Genomic DNA, 23,921 nt, shown 5'->3' on the forward strand with positions numbered 1-23,921 from the left:
AGAGGAACACACCATAAGAGGGCTTGGCTACTGCATAGCACATCCTCAAGACTATCTCAGTGACCACTTTTAAACATCATTAAAACCTGTTTTGGAAGGTACACAATTTGATCTATCCCCACAGTCCCCTAAGCCTAGGGTGTCAACAAGAAAATTCTATATAAATGACTTCTAGCCTTCAGCTAATTTACAAGCTAGGGCACCCAAACATATGAAGCTGCTTTTCATGTCAGATGGTTTCCAGAGAATTAACACAGTTCTCTCAGCATGTAACAGGGCAGCAAAACCATGAAACTAATACAGCACTTAATTTTCTGCTTATTAATGCAAACACATGAAACAAATACCTAATTTCAGTTCAAACTCATTTCCCTTTTATTAAAGTCCAAGTTACCATTACATGGCTTGGTACTCAATAAAGGAAAACTTGTTCAAATAAGGTAATATGTTATCATCAGTATTTCCAGGTAACTGTTCACACTCAAGTAGCAATGTCAATAAATCCTTGGGGAAGCCCATCTGTAAGAGAAAACACAAAGAATTAGCTGGGAAAGAATAAAGAAAAGGTAGAAATCTTTTAAAAAAAAAACATTAGTGCTACAACCAGGGAAATCACTGTCTCTCTGTACCCTTTACTGCTCTTACTTAATCCTGCCTACTGTCAACCCACAAGGGACTAGCTTTCTGGCTTTTTTGTTGTTTATACACTGGTACTTCCTTCCCAATCAGAAAAGTGTTCAGTAGTTGCCATTTAACAAAAAAAATTTTTTTTGGGCTGGACACGGTGGCTCATGCCTGTAACGCTAGCACTTTGGGAAGCCGAGGCGAGTGGATTGCCTGAGCATAGAAGTTTGAGACCACTCTGGGCAACACGGTGAAACCCCGTCTCCACTAAAATACAAAAAATAAGCCTGGTGTGGTGGCCCACGCCTGCAGTCCCAGCCTCAGGAGGCTAAGGCACAAGGATCTCTTCAACCGGGAGGCGGAGGTTGGAGTGGGCCGAGATCACTTCATTACACTCCAACATGGATGACAGAGCAAGACTCTGTCTCAAAAAAAAAAAAAGAAAAGAAAAAGAAAAAAAGTTAGTATAGCTAGAATACGAATACATCCTACATAAAAAAGATCTTCTGGACCCCTTGGAATAATACTTGATAAAATGAAAACTAAAACAATCTTTTAGGAGTCCATTATAGAATATGAACCACAGGGCTGGGCGTGGTGGCTCACGCCTGTAATCCCAGCACTTTGGGAGGCCAAGGCGGGCAGATCACGAAGTCAGGAGATTGAGACCATCTCGGCTAACATGGTGAAACCCCGTCTCTACTAAAAATACAAAAAATTAGCCAGGCATGGTGGTGGGTGCCTGTAGTCCCAGCTACTTGGGAGGCTGAGGCAGATGAACAGCGTGAACCTGGAAAGCGGAGCTTGCAGTGAGCCGAGATCGCGGCACTGCACTCCAGCCTGGGCGACAGAGCCAGACTCCGTCTCAAAAAAAAAAAAAAAAAAAAAAAAGAATATGAATCACAGGGCCAGACGCAGTGACTCACACCTGTAATCCCAGCACTTTGGGAGGCTGAGGTCAGGAGTTCGAGACCAGCCTGGCCAACATGGCAAAACCTGGTCTCTACTAAAAATACAAAAATGAACTGGGCATGGTGGTGGACACTTGTAATCCCAGCTACTAGGGAGGCTGAGGCATGAGAATTGTTTGAATCTGAGAGGCAGAGGTTACAGTGAGCAGAGGTAGTGCCATTGCACTCCAGCCTGGGCAACAGCGAGACTCCGTCTCAAAACAACAACAAAAAACAAACAAGAGCTTCAAAAGTATAACTAGGAAAATTTCCATTCTGAACAACTAGTTTTAAGTACTCACAGAAGTTAAAACCATTGCATGTATTATAAAGATGAGCTACTTCAGGGAGGCTGTGCTGATGAGGGGGTGGACAAAGATAAAATGAAAAGACCATTGCTTTTGGCTCACACCTGAAACTCAAATAATTTGGAAGGCCAAAGTGGAAGGATCACTTGAGCCCAGGAGTTCAAGAACAGCCTGGGCAACATAGTGAGACCCTGTCTCTATAACAAAATTAAAAATAAATAAACAAAAACAAAAAGACCACTCCTTTAAAGCAAGCTTTAAAATGAGATCCCACCTGGGGGTGGTGGCTTATGCCTGTAATCCCAGCACTTTGGGAGGCTGAGGCGGGTGGGTCACCTGAAGGCAGGAGTTCAAGACCAGCCTGGCCAACATGGTGAAACCCCATCTCTACTAAAAATACAAAAATTAGCCGGGCATGGTGGTGCATGCCTGTAATCTCAGCTACTTAGGAGGCTGAGGTACAAGAATCAGCTTGAACCCGGGAGGCGGAGGTTCAGTGAGCTGAGATCATGCCACTGCACTCCGGCCTGGGTGACAGAGTGAGACTCCGTCTCAAAAAAAAAAAAAAAAAAAAAATCTTAAAAGTAGATTACAAAGTTTTTGGCATTTTCTGTTCAGTTTCTCAACAGGAAGACTGAATATAAAAATTCCTTGAATTCTGAATATTTTTGTTTGTATGTATGTATGTATGTATTTAATTAACTAACAGAGACAGGGTCTCACTATGTTGCTCAGGCTGGTCTCAAACTACTGAACTCAAGCAATCCTCCCACCTTAGCCTCCCAAAGTGCTGAGCTTACAGGCATGAGCCATTGTTGCCAGCCAAGTTCTGAGTCTTCTTCTTTTGTGTTTTTTTTTTTTTTTTTTTTTTTTGAGACAGAGTCTCACTCTGTCACCCAGGCTGGAGTACAGTGACACAGTCTCGGCTCACTGCAACCTCTGCCTCCCGGGTTGAAGTGATTCTCCCGCCTCGGCCTCCCGAGTAGCTGGGACTACAGGCACATGCCACCACACACAGCTAATTTTTGTATTTTTAGTAGAGACAAGGTTTCACCATGCTGGTCTTGAACTCCTGACCTTGTGATCCACCCACCTCTGCCTCCCAAAATGCTGGGATTACAGGCATGAGCCACTGTGCCCAGCCCAAACAGAAATACTTTAAAACACACCAAAGCAAATGTGGCAACAATAAAAGTATCTGAAAATCTGGATATGTGTACACAGACTCACTATATTATCATCTATGCTACTGTTTATGCCTAAAATATTTTATAAAGATTTTTCTTTAATTAAGATGGCTTTTATTTGCCTTTATACTAGTAAGAAAATAATGATGCCAGGTGCAGTGGCTCAAGCCTGTAATCCCAGCACTCTGGGAGGCCAAGGCAGGCGGATCATGAGGTCAGGGGTTTGAGACCAGCCTGGCCGACATGATGAAACCCCGTCTCTACTAAAAATACACAAATTAGCCAGTTGTGGTGGCATGCGGCCTGTAGTCCCAGCTACTTGGGAGGCTGAGGCTTGAATCCGGGAGGCGGAGGCTGCAGTGAGCCTAGATTGCACCACTGCACTGCAGCCTGGGCAACAGATTAAGACTCTGTCTCAAAAAAAAAAAAGAAAGAAAAGAGAAGAAAAGAAAATAATGATAACAACTAGAAATCATTTCAGTTCTTTAAATTTACCATTACCGGTATTCTCAAAATCTCTTCATGCTCACGGCCATTACCTCTAACAAGAACACTGAAAGGTCTTACTACAGCACACTGAAATGTCATCCACCCACACCTCTCTGGATTGTTTTCCTGCCTTCTTCAGTGGTTTGTCGCTTACCCATGGGGTTTACACTTTGTCAAGGCCCAGTTCCTCCGGAGTGGAGATTCCCAGTTCATTTAAAGTTGGTCTAAGTTCCTGGATGACATAGGGGTAGATTTCCTTATGAGGTCCTGCTTTGTCCTGATGGCAAAGAGAATATTCACATTTAACTCTGTCAAAAGCCATGTCTATTAATTCATGAAATGAACTTAAAAATGTCTTTAATTACTTATGCAGAGGCAAGTAGGACAGAATAATACAGGTGATCAGCTGGGCGGGGTGGCTCACACCTGTAATCCGAGCACTTTGGGAGGCCGAGGCGGGCTGATCACTTGAGGTCAGGAGTTTGAGACCAGCCTGGCCAACATGGTGAAACCCCGTCTCTACTAAAAATACAAAAATCAGCCAGGTGTAGTGGCACATGCCTGTAATCTCAGCTACTCGGGAGGCTGAGGCAGGAGAATCGGCTTGAACCCGGGAGGCGGAGGTTGCAGTGAGCCAAGATCATGCCACTGCACTCCAGCCTGGCAGCCTGGGTGACAGAACAAGATTCTATCTCAAAAAAACAAAAACAAAAACAAAAAAAAACAGGTCATCTACTTTTAAGTTAACACATTTGTTCAGTAAATAGGGCAACTTGCTGGGTGCTGTGGCTCATGCCTGTAATTCCAGCACTTTGGGAGGCCAAGGCGGGCAGATCACAAGGTCAGGAGTTTGAGATCATCCTGACCAACATGGTGAAACCCCGTGCCGGTTGTGGTGGCACACCCCTGTAATCTCAGCTACTCAGGAATGCTTGAACCAGGGAGTCGGAGGTTGCAGTGAGCTGAGATCATGACACTACACTCCAGCTTAGGTGACAGAGCGAGACTCCGTCTCAAAAAAATAAATAAATAATTAAATAAAAATAAAGAGGGCAACTTATATATGTACTGTTCAAGGTAGGCTTTTGAAATACCTTGAGAATAACTGCAATTGGACTAAATCCAGAAAAAACATCTTAAAGTGTAGAATTACTGGAAAAGAAGGTAGTGATGACAGAATTTTGTGAAGGCAATTAGACATGCCCAGCAGGCAACACGAATAATTAAGTTAACACGGGAAAAGTTTTTTCATTTGTCTCCAATTTGAGACCCTAACTGAATTAACTACCAGTGCTGAATGGATTGATAGCCTACAGAACCCTTTATTATCTTACCCATTATAGATAAAGTAATGTCACACTTTTGCTGTTAACGGATCTTAAGCTTCTTTCTTACAGACCACAGTATCTTTTCATGGAGAGCTGTACTTTGAGAATACATATGTCCAGGGCTGGAGACTTTTCACTGTAATATATAGTTACACCTATGCTGTCACAAGGTTCCTTAGGAACGAATAAGAAGTCAAAAGAACTAAGAAAGTGCTGGCCGGGCGTGGTGGCTCATACCTGTAATCCCAGCACTTTGAGAGGCTGAGGCGGGCGGATCAACTGAGGTCAGGAGTTTGAGATCAGCCTGACCAACATGGAGAAACCCCGTCTCTTAAAAACACAAAATTAGCCTGTAATCCCAGCTACTCGGGAGGCTGAGGCAGAAGAGTCACTTGAACCCAGGAGACCTCAGAGGTTGCAGTGAGCTGAGATCATGCCATTGCACTCCAGCCTGGGTGACAGAGTGAGACTCCATCTCAAAAAAATAAATAAACTCAGAAATTATAACCAAATAAGGCCGGGCGCGGTGGCTCACGCTTGTAATCCCAGCACTTTGGGAGGCCGAGGCGGGCGGATCACGAGGTCAGGAGATCGAGACCACGGTGAAACCCCGTCTCTACTAAAAAATACAAAAAAATTAGCCGGGCGTGGTGGCGGGCGCCTGTAGTCCCAGCTACTCGGAGAGGCTGAGGCAGGAGAATGGCATGAACCCGGGAGGCGGAGCTTGCAGTGAGCCGAGATTGCGCCACTGCACACTCCAGCCTGGGCAACAGAGCGAGACTCCGTCTCAAGAAAAAAAAAAAAAAAAAGAAATTATAACCAAATAAGAGGGAGGAAAATTAGTATATATCCTCCTATGTTTTCATATAATGTATATATTTTTTTTGAGATGGAGTTTCTCTCTTGTTGCCCAGGCTGGAGTGCAATGGTGCCATCTCGGCTCACCGTAACCTCTGCCTCCCGGGTTCAAGCAATTCTCCTGCCTCAGCCTCCCGAGTAGCTGGGATTACAACAGGCACGCAGCCCCACGCCCGGCTAATTTTTTATTTTCAGTAGAGATGGGGTTTCTCCATGTTGGTCAGGCTGGTCTCAAACTCTTGACCTCAGGTGATCCACCCGCCTCCGTCTCCCAAAGTGCTGGGATTACAGGCGTGAGCCACCACGACCAGCCAACGCAAATATGTTTGAAGTCAAACACATTTCTATGGTATCAATAGTTGTGTAGTATAACCAGTTTTGGGAAGTTCCCTCTTAAGAATTCCTAACATTGGCCGGGCGCGCTGGCTCACGCTTGTAATCCCAGCACTTTGGGAGGCCGAGGCGGGCGGATCATGAGGTCAGGATATCGAGACCATGGTGAAACCCCGTCTCTACTAAAAATACAAAAAATTAGCTGGGCGTTGTAGCGGGGGCCTGTAGTCCCAGCACTCGGAGGCTGAGGCAGGAGAATGGCGTGAACCTGGGAGGCGGAGCTTGCAGTGAGCCGAGATAGCGCCACTGCACTCCAGCCTGGTAGACAGAGCGAGACTCCGTCTTAAAAAAAAAAAAAGAATTCCTAACATTTCGTATGACAAATAGCAAGGAGATGAATACACTTTGTATTAAATCTTTATATATCCTTAATTGTTTCCTTGATAAATTCCTTTCTTTCTTTTTTTTTTAGAGACGGAGTTTCTCTCTTGTTGCCCAGGCTGGAGTGCAATGGTGCAATCTCAGCTTACCGCTACCTCCACCTCCCGGGTTCAAGCAATTCTCCTGCCTCGGCCTCCCGAGTAGCTGGGATTACAGGCATGTGCCACCACGCCCAGCTAATTTTTATATTTTTAGTAGAGACAGGGTTTCACCATGTTGGCCAGGCTGGTCTCAAACTCCTGACATCGGGTGATCCACCTGCCTTGGCCTCCCAAAGTGCTGGGATTACAGGCGTGAGCCACCACGCACGGCCAAGATAAATTCTTAAAAAAAAAAAAAAAAAAAAAAAAAAAAAAAAAAAAAAAAAAAAAAAAACAAGAAGAAAGAAAAAAGATAAATTCTTAAATGGAATTGCTGAACAAAAGTGTATCATGTACAATTTGTAACGCCTTGAATAAATGCTGCCAAAGTAGCCTCTAGAAAGATTTTAACCGCAATGTACATTCCTTCTAGTTATATAAGGACTCATTTTAGGCATTTTAACAAATTCAAAAATACAGAATATGCTGATACCTCAGCAATAGCCCACTCATTTACAGAACAATTTTAGCATTATTATTTCACTGACCTTAACAGCCTCTAGGATACGAACTGTACTAGCAAAATCATTTAACCGTCTGCATGCCCGCAAAGCAGCATCAATGATTTTGGGCTCTGGAACCATATCATAGGTAACAAGTGTGTTTATCCCTGCAAAATTAAAAAGAAGGGCCATGTCAACCTCGAAGAGCCTCACTTAAATATGAGTTATTTACATTTTTACTGAATCACTGATGTATGATCTTATCTGTCTGGGTCTCCATTCTCTTATCTATAAAATGAGAGAAATCTACCTTTAACAAATTCTAGATAATAAGATTATAGTGGATCTCCCTTAGTGAATCAGTGGAAAGAAAGAACTATGCAACAGCATGCAGATTGAAGGAAAAAATCCTGAGTTTTTTTTCCTTCTTTGAGAAAAAGAGGTCATTTTCAACTCCTAACTTTTTTTGAGATGGAGTCTTGCTCTGTCACCCAGGCTGGAGTACAGTGGTACCGCCTCAGCTTACTGCAACCTCTGCCACCCAAGTTCAAGTGATTCTCCTGCCTCAGCCTACCAAGTAGCTGGGATTACAGGTGGGTGCCACCAAGCCCGGCTAATTTTCGTATTTTTAGTAGAGACGGGGTTTCAGCATCTTGGCCCGGCTGGTCTTGAACTCCTGACCTCGTGGATCCACCAGCCTCGGCCTCCCAAAGTGCTGGGATTACAGGCATGAGCCACCACATCTGGCCCTCCTATCTTTAACTCTTAGTACAATGAACACATCTTGGATGCTTTAAAAGAGATTCAAGGCTGGGCCCAGTGGCTCATGCCTGTAATCCCAGCACTTTGGGAGGCTAAGGTGGGTGGATCACCTGAGGTCAGGAGTTCAAGACCAGCCTGGCCAATATGGAAAAACCCCGTCTCTATTAAAGATACAAAATTAGCCGGGCGTGGTGGCACACGCCTGTAATCCCAGCTACTCGCAAGGCTGAGGCAGGAGAATCACTTGAACCCGGGAGGTGGAGGTTGCAGTGAGCTGAGATCGCGCCATTGCACTCCAGCCTGGGCGATAAGAGAGAAACTCCATCTCAAACAAAACAAAACAAAAAAAACAAATAAAAAAAACAAAAAAGAGATTTAACTGGAAAATAGCCTAAAAACAGCCAGAGAAATGTGTAAAGAGAGTTAATGAAGCCTAAATGAGGACATTAAGGAGATATTATAGAGAAACATTAGTACACAAACATTCAACCAGAAAATGATTGGGCATGACTACTTTCAGATCTGCACAAAATGACACATCATAAAATTTAAGATTCTCTTAATGGGAACACATAATTGTTCTTTTTATTACTTCTACTCCAGATTGTTCAGTAAGAATTCTACTGGTTGTAGCAAAAGGGAATCATTACATTTCTGCAGAGAAGTTTAAAGCACTTCGGTTTCTTGCTTTTATTACTTTAAAATATTTAAACAAAGGATACCAGTGAATACGATGCAGTCATTGAGATTGAATTTTTGGTCTGAGATAAATTACCCTACACCTAATTCTACTTATTCATGTTAAGTGTGCATCTGCAAATTTAGGAAAGACAAGTTCTAACTTACTTAGATACTTATTCAGGGCAAAACAATGCAAAAATAACAAAAAACCCAAACCATCACCCAAAGGGGAAGGCAACCAAATGATTGCTTTGTGTAAATTCTTTTTTTTTGAGACAGAGTCTCGTTCTGTCGCCCAGGCTGGAGTGCAGTGGCGCTATGTCGGCTCACTGCAAGCCCTGCCTCCTGGGTTCATGCCATTCTCCTGCCTCAGCCTCTCGAGTAGCTGGGGCTACAGGCGCTCGCCACCGCGCCCGGCTAATTTTTTTGTATTTTTAGTAGAGACAGGGTTTCACCATGTTAGCCAGGATGGTCTCAATCTCCTGACCTCGTGACCTGCCCGCCTTGGCCTCCCAAAGTGCTGGGATTACAGGCGTGAGCCACCTGTGTAAATGTGTAAATTGTTTGAAATGTACAAAACCGTTACCTTTTGCTCATCTAGCCTTATTGCTATAGCAGTGGTTTTCAATTAAGGGTGACTTCATCCCTCAGGAGACACTGGGTAATGTCTAGAGACATTTTTGGTTGTCACATGGTAGGAATGTGTGCATACTGGCTCCTAGCACGTAGAGGCCAAAGGTGATGCTAAACAGCCTACAGTGTAAAGGACAGTCCCCTACAACAAAGAATTATCTGGCCCAAAATGTCAATAGTGCCTGCCTTAAAATCCTGCTTTATAGGTAGCCATAAACTTTCCTAACTTCAAGTTGCATGGAGTAACCAGTTTAAACAACGCATTTTTCGAAACAGTTGCTCTCAATAAAGGAGCAGAAGCAGTTCATATTTACACACCAAAATAGACAAATATGTCTATGTTCCAATTACCTTTACGCAATTCCCAGGCATCTATATCTGGCTTGTTGAAGTATGTTACCCAGCGAGCATCAAACTCCTCATCTGTCTCCTGTGACCCATGGGAATAGCAGCGAACTGACTGGATAGCTACAATGTGAAAGAACCATAACTTCAATGTACACAAATAGTACTTGATATATCTTGTTTAATGCATTAAATTTTGAGTTGACTATGTATGTATGTGGCAGAAAAAATATTCAACAGGTCAAATGAAATACATCTTATACATTGATACAGGAAGATATATTTAAAATTAAGCAAATAAAATAAAGTAGAACAAAAAGTATTACACAGGCATGCTTATACTTTTCTCCCTAATGTATAATACTAGCTTGTAATTATTAACAGTGGTTCCCTCTGATTTTAAATTAACAGTGATTATCTGTGGGAGGTAAAAACTACTTTATATACTTCCATATTGTTTGAATTTTTACACATAATCAGAGTATTAATTCCTAAGTAAAAATGTCCGAGATGGGCATAGTGGGGCACACACCTGTAGTGCCAACTACTCAGAGGATGAGGCAGGAAGATTGCCCAAGCCCAGGAGTTCAAGGTTGTAGGGTGCTAACAATATGACAGAACCTGAGAAAATAGCCATTGCATTCCAGCCTGGGCAACACAGTGACACCCCACCTCTAAAAACTAAGAATAGGCCGGGCGCGGTGGCTCACGCCTGTAATCCCAGCACTTGGGGAGGCTGAGGCGGGCAGATCACGAGGTCAGGAGATCGAGACCATCCTGGCTAACACGGTGTAACCCCGTCTCTACTAAAAATACAAAAAATTAGCCAGGTGTGGTGGCAGGTGGCTGTAGTCAGCTACTCGGGAGGCTGAGGCAGGAGAATGGCGTGAACCTGGGAGGCGGAGGTTGCAGTGAGCCGAGATCACACCACTGCACTCTAGCCTGGGTGACAGAGCGAGACTCCAACTGAAACAAAAACAAAAACAAAAACTAAAAAACTAAGACTAGGCCGGGCGCAGTGGCTCACGCCTGTAATCCCAGCACTTTGGGAGGCCGAGGTGGGTGGATCACGAGGTCAAGAGATCAAGACCATCCTGGCCAACATGGTGAAACCCCGTCTCTACAAAAATTAGCTGGGCATGGTGGCACGTGCCTGTAGTCCCAGCAACTCGGGAGGATAAAGCAGGGGAATTACCTGAACCCAGGAGGTGGAAGATGCAGTGAGCTGAGATTGCGCCACTGCACTACAGCCTGGCGACAGAGCAAGACTTCGCCTCAAAAAAAAAAAAAAAAAGACAATAAACAACAACAAAAAGGCAATAAAAAAAAACTAAGAGTTATACTAATGTCCATTCAAGTTCTTTTTGAGACAGGCTCTCGCTCTGTTGTTGCCCAGGCCGGAGTGCAGTGGCGTGATCACAGCTCACTGCAGCCTCAAACTCTTTGGGCTCAAGCATTCCTTCCTCCCTTGCCTCCCAAAGTGCTGGGATTACAGGTGTGAGCCACCAGCCCTGGCGCCACTGAAGTTCTTAAACAAACTTATATATACTTCATTGACACATCAAAAAAAAATCTCATGTTATTATATTCCAAAATAAATTACACATCCTGACAAATTACACATACAAATTGCTTTATCAAACTACAGCCCCTTCCCAAAATATTCTGATAAATCCCCTAAGGGAACGTACACTCTAATCTACACCTAATGCAAAATAATACTGTTTTACAAGGAATATTTTGGGCTGGGCGCAGTGGCTCACACCTGTAATTCCAGCACTTTGGGAGGCTGAGACGGGTGGATCACCTGAGGTCAGGAGTTTGTGACCAGCCTGATTAACATGGTGAAACCCCGTCTCTACTAAAAATACAAAAATTAGCTGGGCGTGATGACGGGTGACTGTAATCTCAGCTACGCGGGAGACCGAGGCAGAAGAATCACTCGAACCCAGGAGGCGGAGGTTGAGGTGAGCTGAGATCACGCCATTGTACTCCAGCCTGGGCGACACAGCAAAAGTCTGTCTCAAAGAAAAAAAGAAATGATATTTTAAAGGTAACATTGTCAAGAAAACAGGATACACAACTATTTTCACGTGTTTTTTTGCCTTCAGCATTCTGAAGGCTAGTAGAGCCTCCCAATCAATACATACTTTAGAGTATTGTATGAAAAGCATTCCCATTTTTTTTTTTTTTTTTTGAGATCGAGTCTCTGTCACCCAGGCTGAAATGCAGTGGAACAATCTCAGCTCACTGCAACCTCTGCCTCCTGGATTCAAGCGATTCTCCTGCCTCAGCCTTCTGAGTAGCTGAGACTACAGGCGAGAGCCACCAAGCCTGGCTAATTTTTGTATTTTGAGTAGAGACGGGATTTCAGCATGTTGCCCACGCTAGTCTCGAACTCCTGACCTCCAGTGATCTGCCCACCTCAGCTTCCCAAAGTGCTGGGATTACAGACGCGAGCCACTGCACCCAGCCCCATTTTTTCTTTCTTCTTGTCAAATGGACACTGAATTGAGTTTGGAAATCTGAATTCCTTCTGAACAGCCTCTGGAACAGGTAGGGGGATAGGAGGAGGCAGAAAATTTTATCTTTGGGTATTGGATGCAGCACAGCCTAGCACTCAGATACCTCTAGGCTCTTTGCTCTCTCTGTTTGACCCTGGAAAATTAACTTGTTTCATTTTCCTTATCTGTAAAATGGGGATGCTACCCCCCTTAGCAGATTATGAAGATTAAATGTGAAAACAGGTAGGTTAATACTATGCACTGGTAAGTATTAAACAAATGGTAGCTATAAACTAACCCTTATCTAAAAATGTCTTAGTTGATTGTCTATAGAAATCGTAACTTAAAGAAACGAAACCTATCTCAAATCACATTTCCTACTACCTGTATTAGATAAGTGTGGTGTAACTTCTAGTTGTTTAAGGCTTAACATATTTTTATTTATTTACTTTTAGAGATGGGGGTCTTGATATGTTGCCCAGGCTGGTCTTGAACTCCTAGCCTCAAGCAATCCTACCACTTCGGCCTCACAAAATACTAGAATTACAGGTGTGAGCCACCATGCCCAGCCTTAACATATATATATATATATTTTTTAAAAACTTCACCCAGAAACCTCTCAACATTGTTATTCTAAGAACACTCTGAAATTTAAACGTTAGTAATATCCTATATATCTTTAATGCAGTAACTGGCAGGAGGAAGAGTAGGAAAAAAAACAAAGCAGAAAAGATCTTCCCAGAGACCTAAATTACCTACATAATCCAAGCCCAGAATGAAGTGGAACATGTACATAAATGGACTAGAAGTGAACACGTTTTAATTTCTTTTTTTTTTTTTTTTTTGAGACAGAGTCTCACCCTGTCGCCCAGGCCAGAGTGCAATGGCACGATTTCGGCTCACTGCAACCTCCACCTCCCGGGTTCAAGTGATTCTCCTGCCTTAGCCTCCCGAGTAGCTGGGATTACAGGCATGTGCCACCATGTCAGGCTAATTTTTTGTATCTTTAGTAGACACGAGGTTTCACCATGTTGGTTAGGCTGGTCTCGAACTCTTGACCTCATGATCTGCCTGCCTCGGCCTCCCAAAGTGCTGGGATGGCTGGGCGCGGTGGCTCACGCTTGTAATCCCAGCACTTTGGGAGGCCGAGGCAGGCGGATCACGAGGTCAGGAGATCGAAACCATGGTGAAACCCCATCTCTATTAAAAATACAAAAAATTAGCCGGGCGTGGTGGTGGGTACCTGTAATCCCAGTTACTCGGAGAGGCTGAGGCAGGAGAATGGCGTGAACCCAGGAGGCGGAGCTTGCAGTGAGCTGAGATCGCGCCACTGCACTCCAGCCTGGGTGACAGAGCGAGACCCTGTCTCAAAAACAAACAAACAACAAAAAAAAACAAAGTGCTGGGATAACAGGCATGAGCCACAGTGCCCAGCCTTAATTTCTACAACAAGATAAAAATGGTTCTCTACACCTAAATATATCTGGTAAGTACAAACATTTAATCAAAACTACATGGATATTTAATAAGTCTTACAAGACTAATATTCAAATTTAATATATCAGAAAACAAGGCCAGGTGCGGTGGCTCACACCTGTAATCCCAGCACGTTGGGAGGCTGAGGAAGACAGGTCACTTGAGACCAGGAGTTCAAGACCAGCCTGGCCAACATGGTGAAAATCTGTCTCTACTAAAACACAAAAAATTAGCCAGGCGTGGTGGCACACCCCTGTCGTCCCAGCTACTTGGGATGCTGAAGGAAAAGAACAGCTTGAACCCAGGGAGGTTGTAGTGAGCCAAGATCATGCCACTGCACTCCAGCCTGGGCAACAGAGCAAGACTCCGTCTAAAAAAAAAAATAGATATATCTATATCTATATATACATACATACATATAAAAACATAGATTAGAACAACCGTCTAACCACTATTATCAAGAACTTGGGGCCAGATGCAGTGGCACCAGCCTGGGCGACAGAGTGAGACCCTGTCTCAAAAAAAAAAAAAAAAAAATTATAAGCTACCTCTTCAAAAACTAAAGCTAGCCTTAACTGAATACTGAAAGTGCAAGTATAAAATGATACAATCACTTTGGAAGACTGTTTAAGCAGTTTCTTATCAAGTTAAACACAAACCTACCATATAACACAGTAATCCCACTCGTATTTACCCAATAAAAGGTCTATGTACTCCTTCCCCAAAGGTAATTACCTGTCCTATCCCCAACAGTGCTTCATGATAAGCATTTCCTTTTGTTCACTGCTGGGCATGGATTTGACTACATGAGTGCTAGGCTTTGTTTCCTAACTGTGAATAAGATGACCAGCAACAGCAAATCCAAGTCAAGGAGATGACCACCTTCAAGGATTTGATGTCTTCTGGAAACCAAATTACAAACTGGTTGTATTCCAAAAAGTTATAAAACAGAACTAGAACTTTGAGAGGCCAAGGCAGGATTGCTTGATGCCAGGACTGAGAGACCAGCTTGGGCAACAAAGACAGACCCCCATTCTCTACAAAAATCTTAAAAAATTAGCGGGGTTTGGTGGTCCCAGCTACTCAGGAGGATCCCTTGAGCCCAGGGCAACAAGGCTGCAGTGAGCTATGACTGCACCACTGCACTCTAGCCTAGGTGATAGAGCAATACTCTGTCAAACAAATTAAAATAAATAAAAATTTAAAAACCCATACATCCCTTTCTGAAGGGCTAAAACAGACTTTCCCCACGATTTAATTTTTTTTTTTTTTTTGAGACGGAGTCTCACTCTGTCGCCCAGGTGGGAGTGCAGTGGTATAATCTCAGCTCACTGCAAGCTCCGCCTCCCGGGTTCACACCATTCTCCTGCCTCAGCCTCCCCAGCAGCTGGCACTCACCACCACGCCCGGCTAATTTTCTTGTATTTTTAGTAGAGACAGCGTTTCATCGTGTTAGCCAGGATGGTCTCGATCTCCTGATCTTGTGATCCGCCCGCCTCAGCCTCCCAAAGTGCTAGGATTACAGGCGTGAGCCACCACGCCCGGCCATGATTTAAATTATATTGTTAAATCCAGTAATGGGTAGAGCAGGATCTATTCCATTAGCTATGGACACATCCCCCACATGCTTAACTTTTTTTAGGTAAACTATACTAGCATTCTCCGCCCCACACACCCCACCCCACTTAAGAACAGGATCTCCACCTAGTATTGAAGCTTGAAAGGCAAATTATTTTGGAAAACAATTAGAGCTTTTACGTAACCTGAAAGTCCCAAAGTAAGAAAAAAGCAGCAGCTGTGAAAAATGAGGACATTTTTAGGGCTTCATCCTAAAAAGCTATTTCTAACACTGCTTTTGGCATTCAGTTAAGCAATCCATTTAAAAACAAAAAAGGCTAACATATATAGAAAAATAACAGGGCTCATTAATCCTTTGGGTTTAAATTTAGTTAAATAGGATAGTTTTCCATTTAATAAATAATCAACCCTGACAGGCCCAAAGAATGAACACTTTCGTGGTGGTAACTCTAGGAATGAGGGCACATTAATGAGTTATTGAGGTCGGGCGCAGTGGCTCTCGCTTGTAATCCCAGCACTTTGGGAGGCTGAGGTGGAAGGATGGCTTGAGCCCAGGAGGTTAAGGCTGCAGTGAGCTGTGCCAACTGCACGGCAGCCTGCATGACACAGCAAGACCCTGTCTCAAAAACAAAAACAAAACAAAACAAAAACAACAACAGAAGAAGAAAAAGAAAATTTGGCTGGGCATGGTGGCTCACACCTGTAATCCCAGCACTTTGGAAGGTCGGCACTCCTGAGCCCAGGAGTCCCCAGACCAGCCTGGGCAACATAGGGAGATATTGTTTCTACGGAAAATAAAATTGGTGGCGCACCCTTGTGGTCCCAGCTACTTGGGAGGCGGAGGCAGGAGGATCAGTTGAGTCCCAGGAGGTCAAGGCTGCAGTGAGCTGTGATGGTGCCACTGCGCTCCAGCCTAGGCAACACAGTGAGAGTATCTCTAAAAAAAAAAAATTTTTTTTTTTTTTGGAGATGGAGTCTCGCTCTGTCACCCAGACTGGAGTGCACTGGCACCATCTCGGCTCACTGCAACCTCTGCCTCCCGGGTTCAAGCGATTCTAATGCCTCAGCCTCCCAAGTAGCTGGGACCACATGTGCGTGCCACCACACCCGGCTAATTTTTTTTTTTTTTTTTTTTTTTTTTTTTGAGACAGAGTCTCGCTGTTGCCCAGGCTGGAGTGCAATGGCGCGATCTCGGCTCACTGCAGGCTCTGCCCCCCGGGGTTCACGCCATTCTCCTGCCTCAGCCTCCCGAGTAGCTGGGACTACAGGCGCCCGCCACCTCGCCTGGCTAATTTTTTGTATTTTTAGTAGAGACGGGCTTTCACTGTGTTAGCTAGGATGGTCTCGATCTCCTGACCTCGTGATCTGCCCGCCTTGGCCTCCCAAAGTGCTGGGATTACAGGCGTGAGCCACCACGCCCGGCCCACACCCGGCTAATTTTTGTATTTTTAGTAGATACTGGGTTTCGCCATGTTCAGGCTGGTCTCGAAATCCTGACCTCAGGTGATCCACCTGCCACAACCTCCCAAAGTGCTGGGATTATAGGTGTGAGCCACCGTGCCTGGCTGAAAAATGTAAATTGTACTGTTACTTTAGCAAAACACAAAATCTGAACAAACATCAGGATGGCCCAAACATAACTATAAGAAACAAAAATGGCTGCATCAATAAAAAGGAGTCAGTTTCGGCCAGGTATGGTGTCTCACGTCTGTAATCCCAGCACTTTGGGAGGCTGAAGCAGGCGGATCACCTGACGTCATGAGCTAGAGACCAGCATGGCCAACATGGTGAAACCCCGTCTCTACTGAAAATACAAAAAGTAGCCCGGCATGGTGGCAGGAGAATCGCTGAGCCAAGACCGCGCTCTTGCACTCCAGCCTGGGCAACAAGAACGAAACTCTTGTCTCAAAAAAAAACAAAACAAACAAACAAACAAAAAAAACGAAAACAAAACAAAACAAAAACAAGGAGTCAGTTTCCCAAGATGGACTTTGGTTTCCTTTTCTATAAAATAAAATGGCCTCCACGATCTCTAAAGTACACTCTAGGTTGGCTGCAGTGGCTCATGCCTATAATCCCAAACTTTGGGAGGCTGAGGTGGGAGGATCACCTGAGCCCAGGAGTTCAAGCCCAGCCTGGGCAACATAGGGACACTCCGTCTCTAATTTAAAAACAAATAAATAAACAAAAATAAAGTACCCTCCAGCCTTATGGTTCTATGACAAATGATAAAAGATAAAGTCTAAAATGAATGAAGCAAAACATATTCTTTAGGTTCTGAAGTGTTAAAACACTTAGTAAAGACAAAAACCTTATTAGTTTTGAGTTTCTGAGTTTTTTTTTTTTTTTTTTTTTTTTTTTTTGAGACAGTCTCGCTCTGTCACCCAGGCTGGAGTGCAGTGGCACAATCTCGGCTCACTGCAACCTCCGCCTCTCAGGTTCAAGCGATTCTTGTGCTTCAGCCTCCCGAGTAGCTGGGATTACAGGCGCCCACCACCACACCCAGCTAAATTTTTTGTATTTTTAGTACAGACAGGGTTTCACCATATTGGCCAGGCTGGTCTTGAACTCCTGACCTCAGGTGATCCGCCCGCCTTGGCCTCCCAAAGTGCTGGGATTACAGGCATGAGCCACCGCGCCCGGCTGAGTTCTTAATTTTTAACTTCAGCATATCCTGAAATGAATTTCTGAGTTCTTATGTTTAAATACGCATGCATAGTTGTCAGTGATGCAGGTTCAAAAATAAAATATAATATGCATGCATAGGAGCTAAATTTCAAAATGTAGCTTATATAATCATCACGGACCAAGCTCGAAGTGCAATTACTGTAATTATTCTACGGTGGTGGACTCAAAATCTCCCAGCACGCATATAAAGGGAAGGAAAACAGACAAAAATCAGCAGCACGTCTCATACTCCAGCAATCAGGCTTCTATTCCAAAGGGAAAAAACACGAAGCGTTCCTATGCTTGCAAAACCCAGTATTCCTGAGTCTGTGGCATTCAATTTTCAAAAGAGTGATATTTTCATCATAAGCCCTATCAAAACTCAGGCTATCTTCCGGAGATCAGGAAACAACCACACACGTCGATCTATTTTAAACGTGGAAGAATTAGAACGTGGCACAAGCAGACCCTAAAAATGACAGAAAAGGCTGTGAAGGTGACACACTAATCGCTAACCGAGAAATGCCTGATTAAAAAGTATAATCGTGTCCCATACGGAAGCATACTGTGTCTTCGGACCCCGAGCGGCGTGCCCGGAGGCTCAATGTCACCTTCGCCGAGGCGCTGCAGGCCGGCGGCGGCCACTCTGGGTCAGATGGCCGCAGGGTCGGCGCCGGGGCAGGGTCATGGCCCGGGAACCGAAGGGGAGCGCTGCGTCCCCTCCTCGGCGCCCACAGCAGGTCCACATCTGACCTGCCCGCAGTGGCAAAGCCAGGAAGTTGCGCGGGGGGAGGCCCCGGGGGCGCGCTCTCAGGTCCCCCACTACTCGAGGCGGCGGCCAGGGCGGCCCGCGGTCACAGGGTTCAGTAACCAGGGTAGGGCAAGGGCTAGGCCGGGGAGAGCCCGCCCCGGAGTGGCGGCGGGACCCAGGTCACGGCAAGGACACGAGGGCGCGGGCAGCGGCAAGCAGGGGCCTTACCCGCGGCGGGGCCGGGGGTCCGGGCGGAGTGCAGGAGGCCTCGAGGGCCGGCCCAGGTGGTTGCGGCCACAGCGCAGCGGCGGAGAGCGGCGCCCAGCATGACGGCGATGGAGGCGCGCAGGCTGAGGACAGAGAGAAGCCGGTGTAAGCTCTCGGGTTGCTCCGGAGCGGGCGGGGGCCGGACAGGCGCACGGCGGGCGGAGCACGTAGGCCCGCCCACTGCGACTCTGGCGCGCGGGCGGGAGGGGCCACCGCGCGGCCGGCGGTGGGCGGGCTACGGCGGCGCGCTGAGGACAAACTGTTAGCCTCGCGTCCCGCCTTGTCTCTGGTCAGGTGACCTGCAGCCGCCATCCTGGAAGTAGGAATGGAGGCGAGGGAGGAGCAACCGACCCTGATCTTGTCCGAGTCAGGCCCAGGAGGGCACTTAATCACCTCAAAATAGGAATGACAGCAATAACAACAAACTATAATAAAAATACCTACTTTGCACCCGGGCGCTGTGGCTCACGTCTGTAATCCCAGCACTTTTGGGAGGCCGAGGCGGGCGGATCACCTGCGGTCGGGAGTTCAAGACCAGCCTGGGCAACATGGAGGAACCCCCGTCTCTACTAAAAATACAAACTTAGCCAGGCGTGGTGGCGCAAGGCATGCCTGCAATCCCAGCTACTTGGGAGGCTGAGGCAGGAGAATCGCTTGAACCCAGGAGGCGGAGGTTGCGGTGAGCCAAGATGGTGCCATTGCACTCCAGCCTGGGCAACAAGAGTGAAACTCCATCTCAAAAAACCAAACAAAACAAAAACCTACTTTGCTTAGCCCCGCCTTCTCATTGTGGCATAAAATAAAACAACAATTGGGGGAAAGAATGCCGCTGGACGCGGTTGCTCACGCCTGTAATCCTAGCACTTTGGGAGCCCAAGGCGGGGGGGATCACCTGAGGTCGGGAGTTCGAGACTAGCCTGAGTAACATGGAGAAACCCCCGTCTCTACTAAAAATGCAAAATTAGCCAGGCATGGTGGCGCATGCCTGTAATCCCAGCTATTTGGGAGGCTGAGGCAGGAGAATTGCTGGAACCCAGGAGGTAGAGGTTGCAGTGAGTTGAGATTGCACCATTGCACTCCAGCCTGGGCAACAAGATGGAAATTCCATCTCAAAAAAAAAAAAAGGCCTATGTGTAAGGGACTTTATTAGTATATATTCTTATATCACAAACCAGCTTGCATAAAAAATGAGTTCGCCGGGCGGTGGCTCACGCCTGTAATCCAGCACTTGGGAGGCTGAGCGGGGATCACGAGGTCAGGAGATCGAGACCATCCTGGCAACACGGTGAACCCCGTCTCTACTAAAATACAAAAATTAGCCGGCGAGGTGGCAGGCCTGTAGTCCAGCTACAAGGAGGCTGAGCAGGAGAATGGGTGAACCCGGGGGGGAGCTGCAGTGAGCCGAGATCGCGCCACTGCACTCCAGGCTGGGAAAGGGAGACTCCGTCTCAAAAAAAAAAAAAAAAAAAAAAAAAAAAAAAAAAAAAAAAATGAGTTCAACTGCTTCATTTCACAGATTAGGAAAGAGGCTCAGAAATTAGGTTGTTGCTGGCAGTCAAAGATCTTTTCACCACATCCCCAGTTCCGAGGACTCTCACCTGAATGTTTCTGCCCCATCTCCTACAGGAGGGCTCCTGAATCCACGATGGCTCTGAAATAGGGTTGGTCAAGTTCTAAGGTTGTTGCATCTGATCTCACTAGCTACATCCTAACTTTGAGCGCCTGGGCAGTCGAGGACACTTCTCCCAGGCCTGAAGTATCTGGATGCTGCCCAGAGTTAATGAGACATTCTGTTCTGTCTTGCTGTCTCCCATTCTCTATCCCTGGGCACACTGAGGAAAGAAAAGATGGCCATTCATGTGCCACTTACTCACTTCAGGCCGACTCTCCAGGGCCTCAGCATCTGCCCTTCTTTTTTTCCTCCCTAGCAATGTGGCTTCAGTGGGTAGGAACCTGGCAGGGAAAAGGATTTTTAAAATGTTTTTGGCTGGGCGCGGTGGCTCAAGCCTGTAATCCCAGCACTTCGGGAGGCCGAGGCGGGCGGATCACGAGGTCAGGAGATCGAGACCATCCTGGCTAACACGGTGAAACCCCGTCTCTACTAAAAATACAAAAAATTAGCCGGGCGTGGTGGCGGGCGCCTGTAATCCCAGCTACTCGGGAGGCTGAGGCAGGAGAATGGCATGAACCCGGGAGGCGGAGCTTGCAGTGAGCCGAGATCGCGCCAGTGCACTCCAGCCTGGGGGACAGAGAAAGACTCCGTCTCAAAAATAAAATAAAATAAAATGTTTTCAAAGCACCTGCCCTCACCTTTTCCCACCAACCTAGTATTGGGGCTTAGAAAACAATACCACAAAGTGAAGGCCTACGAAGCAGTTTCTCTCTGACCTTCTGCCCTCTTGACTCTTGCCCTTTACTCTCCCTCCAGGCATGCCACAGAAACTAGAATCCCTCCTCCCCAAGAGGGGGTCTAGAAAGTAGAACCCCTTTGCCCCAAAGCCAGCCATAAAGCCTAAAAATATTGCTCTAACCTTTCTCTTTGCCTTTCTGTGTAACAGCTGGCCATAAAGAAATTAAGGCGAGCACGGTGGTTCATGCCTGTAATCCTAGCACTTTGAGCCTCCAAGGCCAGGAGATCACTTGAGGTCAGGAGTTCAAGACCAGCCTGGCCAACATGGTGAAACCCCATCTCTACTAAAATTACTAACATTAGCCAGAAATCGCTTAAACCCAGGAGGTGGAGGTTGCGTTGAGGCAAGATCACACCACTGCACTCCAGCCCTCCAGCCTGGGTGTGGGTGACAGAGCTAGACTCCGTTTCAAAAAAAAAAGAGAAAAGGAAACATGGCCAGATACAGTGAGTGGCTCACGCCTATAATCCCAGCACTTTGGGAGGCTGAGGCGGGAAGGTCACCTGAGGTCAGGAGTTCGAGACCATCCTGGCCAACATGGTGAAACCCCATCTCTACGAAAAATACAAAAATTACCTGGGTGTGGTGGCACAGGCCTGTAATCCCAGCTACTCTGGAGGCTGAGGCAGGAGAATCACTTGGACTCGGGAGGTAGAGGTTGCAGTGAGCCAAGATCGCGCCACTGCACTCCAGCCTGAGTGACAGAGCACAACTCTGTCTCAAAAAAAAAAGAAAAAAGAAATTAAGGCTGGGCGCAGTGGCTCACGCCTATAATCCCAGCACTTTGGGAGGCTGATGTCGGGGGATCACCTGAGGTCTGGAGTTTGAGACCAGCCTGACCAACATGGAGAAACCCCGTCTCTACTGAAAATACAAAATTAGCTGGGCATGGTGGTGCATATGCCTGTAATCCCAGCTACTCGGGAAGCTGAAGCAGTAGAATTGCTTGAACCTGGGAGATGGAGGTTGCAGTGAGCCGAGATCACGCCACTGCACTCCAGCTTGGGCAACGAGAGCGAAACTGTCTCAAAAAAAAAAAAGAAAAGAAATTAAGACACTCGTTCCAGATGGATCATACCCCATAGTAGGGAGGAAGAAATGCTACAAAAGAGAGGCCAGAAGGATTTGAATGGACAGGCCTTGCTGGGTTTTCCCACTCAATCCAATTCCATTAGCTTGGACCCTTTCTGTCCAATCACAATTCTACATATGCTTTATTGGACCTAAGCATAAAAATGGACGATTTTCCTTGTATCTATGGGTCTTCAATCTGAAGCCTCCCATGTCACATAAAACTATTATCAAGTAAACTTGTTGTGGTTTTTTTTCTTGTTAACCCATCTTTTGTTATGGGAGTGTCAGCCATGACCCTTATGATGGGGAGGAAAAGGATCACCCCTTTCTGCCCCTACACTGGCCAAAGGGCAACGGGGAAAGCTTTGACCTCTCTGTAGTTCAATTAATGTTCATCAAATCTCCAGCTGCTGGAAGCTTAGGATGAGGTCAGGGTAAGAAAGTAAGAAAAGTAAGAAAAGCAAGTAAGAAAGCACTGGGGTATATTGCTTGAATCCCAACTGGTCTCCCTGCTGTCAGAATCCCTCCACTTTGCCTACAGTCACTTAGATTGACTGCTAAAGTGTTTTCTTTTCTTTTTAAAATACAATTATGACTATAATTTACAATGTGCCACTACATGCCACAAACTATTATCCCATTTATGCCTCATAACAACCTTGTGAGATAAGTTTTTATCCCTAATTTATTTTTAAAATTTATTTTATTTTATTATTGTTATTTTTTGAGGTGGAGTCTCGCTCCGTCGCTCAGGCTGGAGTGCAGTGGTGTGATCTTGGCTTACTGCAACCTCCGCCTGCCAGGTTCAAGTGATTCTCCTGCGTCAGCCTCCTGAGTAGCTGGGACTACAGGTGCTCGCCACCATGCCCATCTAATTTTTGTATTTTTAGTAGAGATGGTGTTTAGCTATGCTGGCCAGGCGGGTCTTGAACTCCTGACCTCAGGTGATCCTCTCATCTTGGCCTCTCAAAATGTTGGGATTACAGGCATGAGCCACTACGCCCGGCCTATCCCTAATTTATTGATAAAGGAATAGACTTAAAGGACACTTGCCAAAAATCATACAGCTAACAAATAGTGGTACTTAGGTTTCAGTCCCCACTTGTCTGACTCCAGAAATTGTTCTTTCCCCACCACTGCTGAAGGTAGGTTTTGCTTATCTTTCAGTCAGTTCTGAATTCTCTGCTACCTTGAGAGCAGTCCACAGCCCTAATTGCCTGTGTTAATTTTTTGTTGCTGCCTAACAATTTATCACAAATTAAGCGGCTTAAAACAATACTCATTATTACCCCTCAGTTTCTGTAGGTCAGAAGTCCAGGTATAGCATAACTGGATTCTATACTGGTTATCACAAGACTGAAATCAAGATCACGGCCAGGTTCGAAGTCTCATCTGGAGCTCAGAGGCCTCTTCCATGGTCATTCAGGTTGTTGGCAGAATTGATTTCATTGCAGTGGTGGGACAAGGTCCTCCTTTCTTCTCCATAGCTGTCAGCCAAGGATACTCTCAACTCCTAGAGAGTGCCTTGATGTCCTCTCCACATGGCTCCCTCCATAGGCCCTTCTTACAATCCTGGAGCTTATTTATTCCAGGCAGCAGTAAAGTGTCTCTCTGACACTTCACCTGCTTTTAAAGACCTCACCTTGAGGCGCGCAGATCACTTGAGGTCAG

General features: G+C 45.8%; 1 protein-coding gene across 1 annotated transcript; it reads right to left on the bottom strand.

Moving 5' to 3' along the window:
• Nucleotides 1-351: 351 nt before the first annotated feature.
• Nucleotides 352-18,974, bottom strand: LOC100588957 (cytochrome c oxidase subunit 5A, mitochondrial). The gene is made up of 5 exons (XM_003267227.3): nucleotides 18,727-18,974; nucleotides 9,529-9,645; nucleotides 7,147-7,268; nucleotides 3,713-3,835; nucleotides 352-519 (listed from the first exon to the last, which is right to left on the bottom strand). The coding sequence occupies exons 1-4, from the start codon at nucleotides 18,824-18,826 to the stop codon at nucleotides 3,722-3,724; spliced, it is 453 nt and encodes a 150-aa protein (XP_003267275.2). The 5' UTR covers nucleotides 18,827-18,974; the 3' UTR covers nucleotides 352-519; nucleotides 3,713-3,721.
• Between the last annotated feature and the right edge of the window lie 4,947 nt (nucleotides 18,975-23,921).

This window comes from Nomascus leucogenys, chromosome 6 (assembly GCF_006542625.1).
Source record: "Nomascus leucogenys isolate Asia chromosome 6, Asia_NLE_v1, whole genome shotgun sequence".
NCBI lineage: Eukaryota > Metazoa > Chordata > Mammalia > Primates > Hylobatidae > Nomascus > Nomascus leucogenys.

Coding starts and splice junctions, on each gene's coding strand:
- LOC100588957 (XM_003267227.3), bottom strand. CDS start 18,826: ATGCTGGGCGCCGCTCTCCGCCGCTGCGCTGTGGCCGCAACCACCTGG. Junction 9,646..18,726: donor GACCCCCGGCCCCGCCGCGG/GTAAGGCCCCTG, acceptor TTCACATTGTAG/CTATCCAGTCAGTTCGCTGC. Junction 7,269..9,528: donor TGCCTGGGAATTGCGTAAAG/GTAATTGGAACA, acceptor TTAATTTTGCAG/GGATAAACACACTTGTTACC.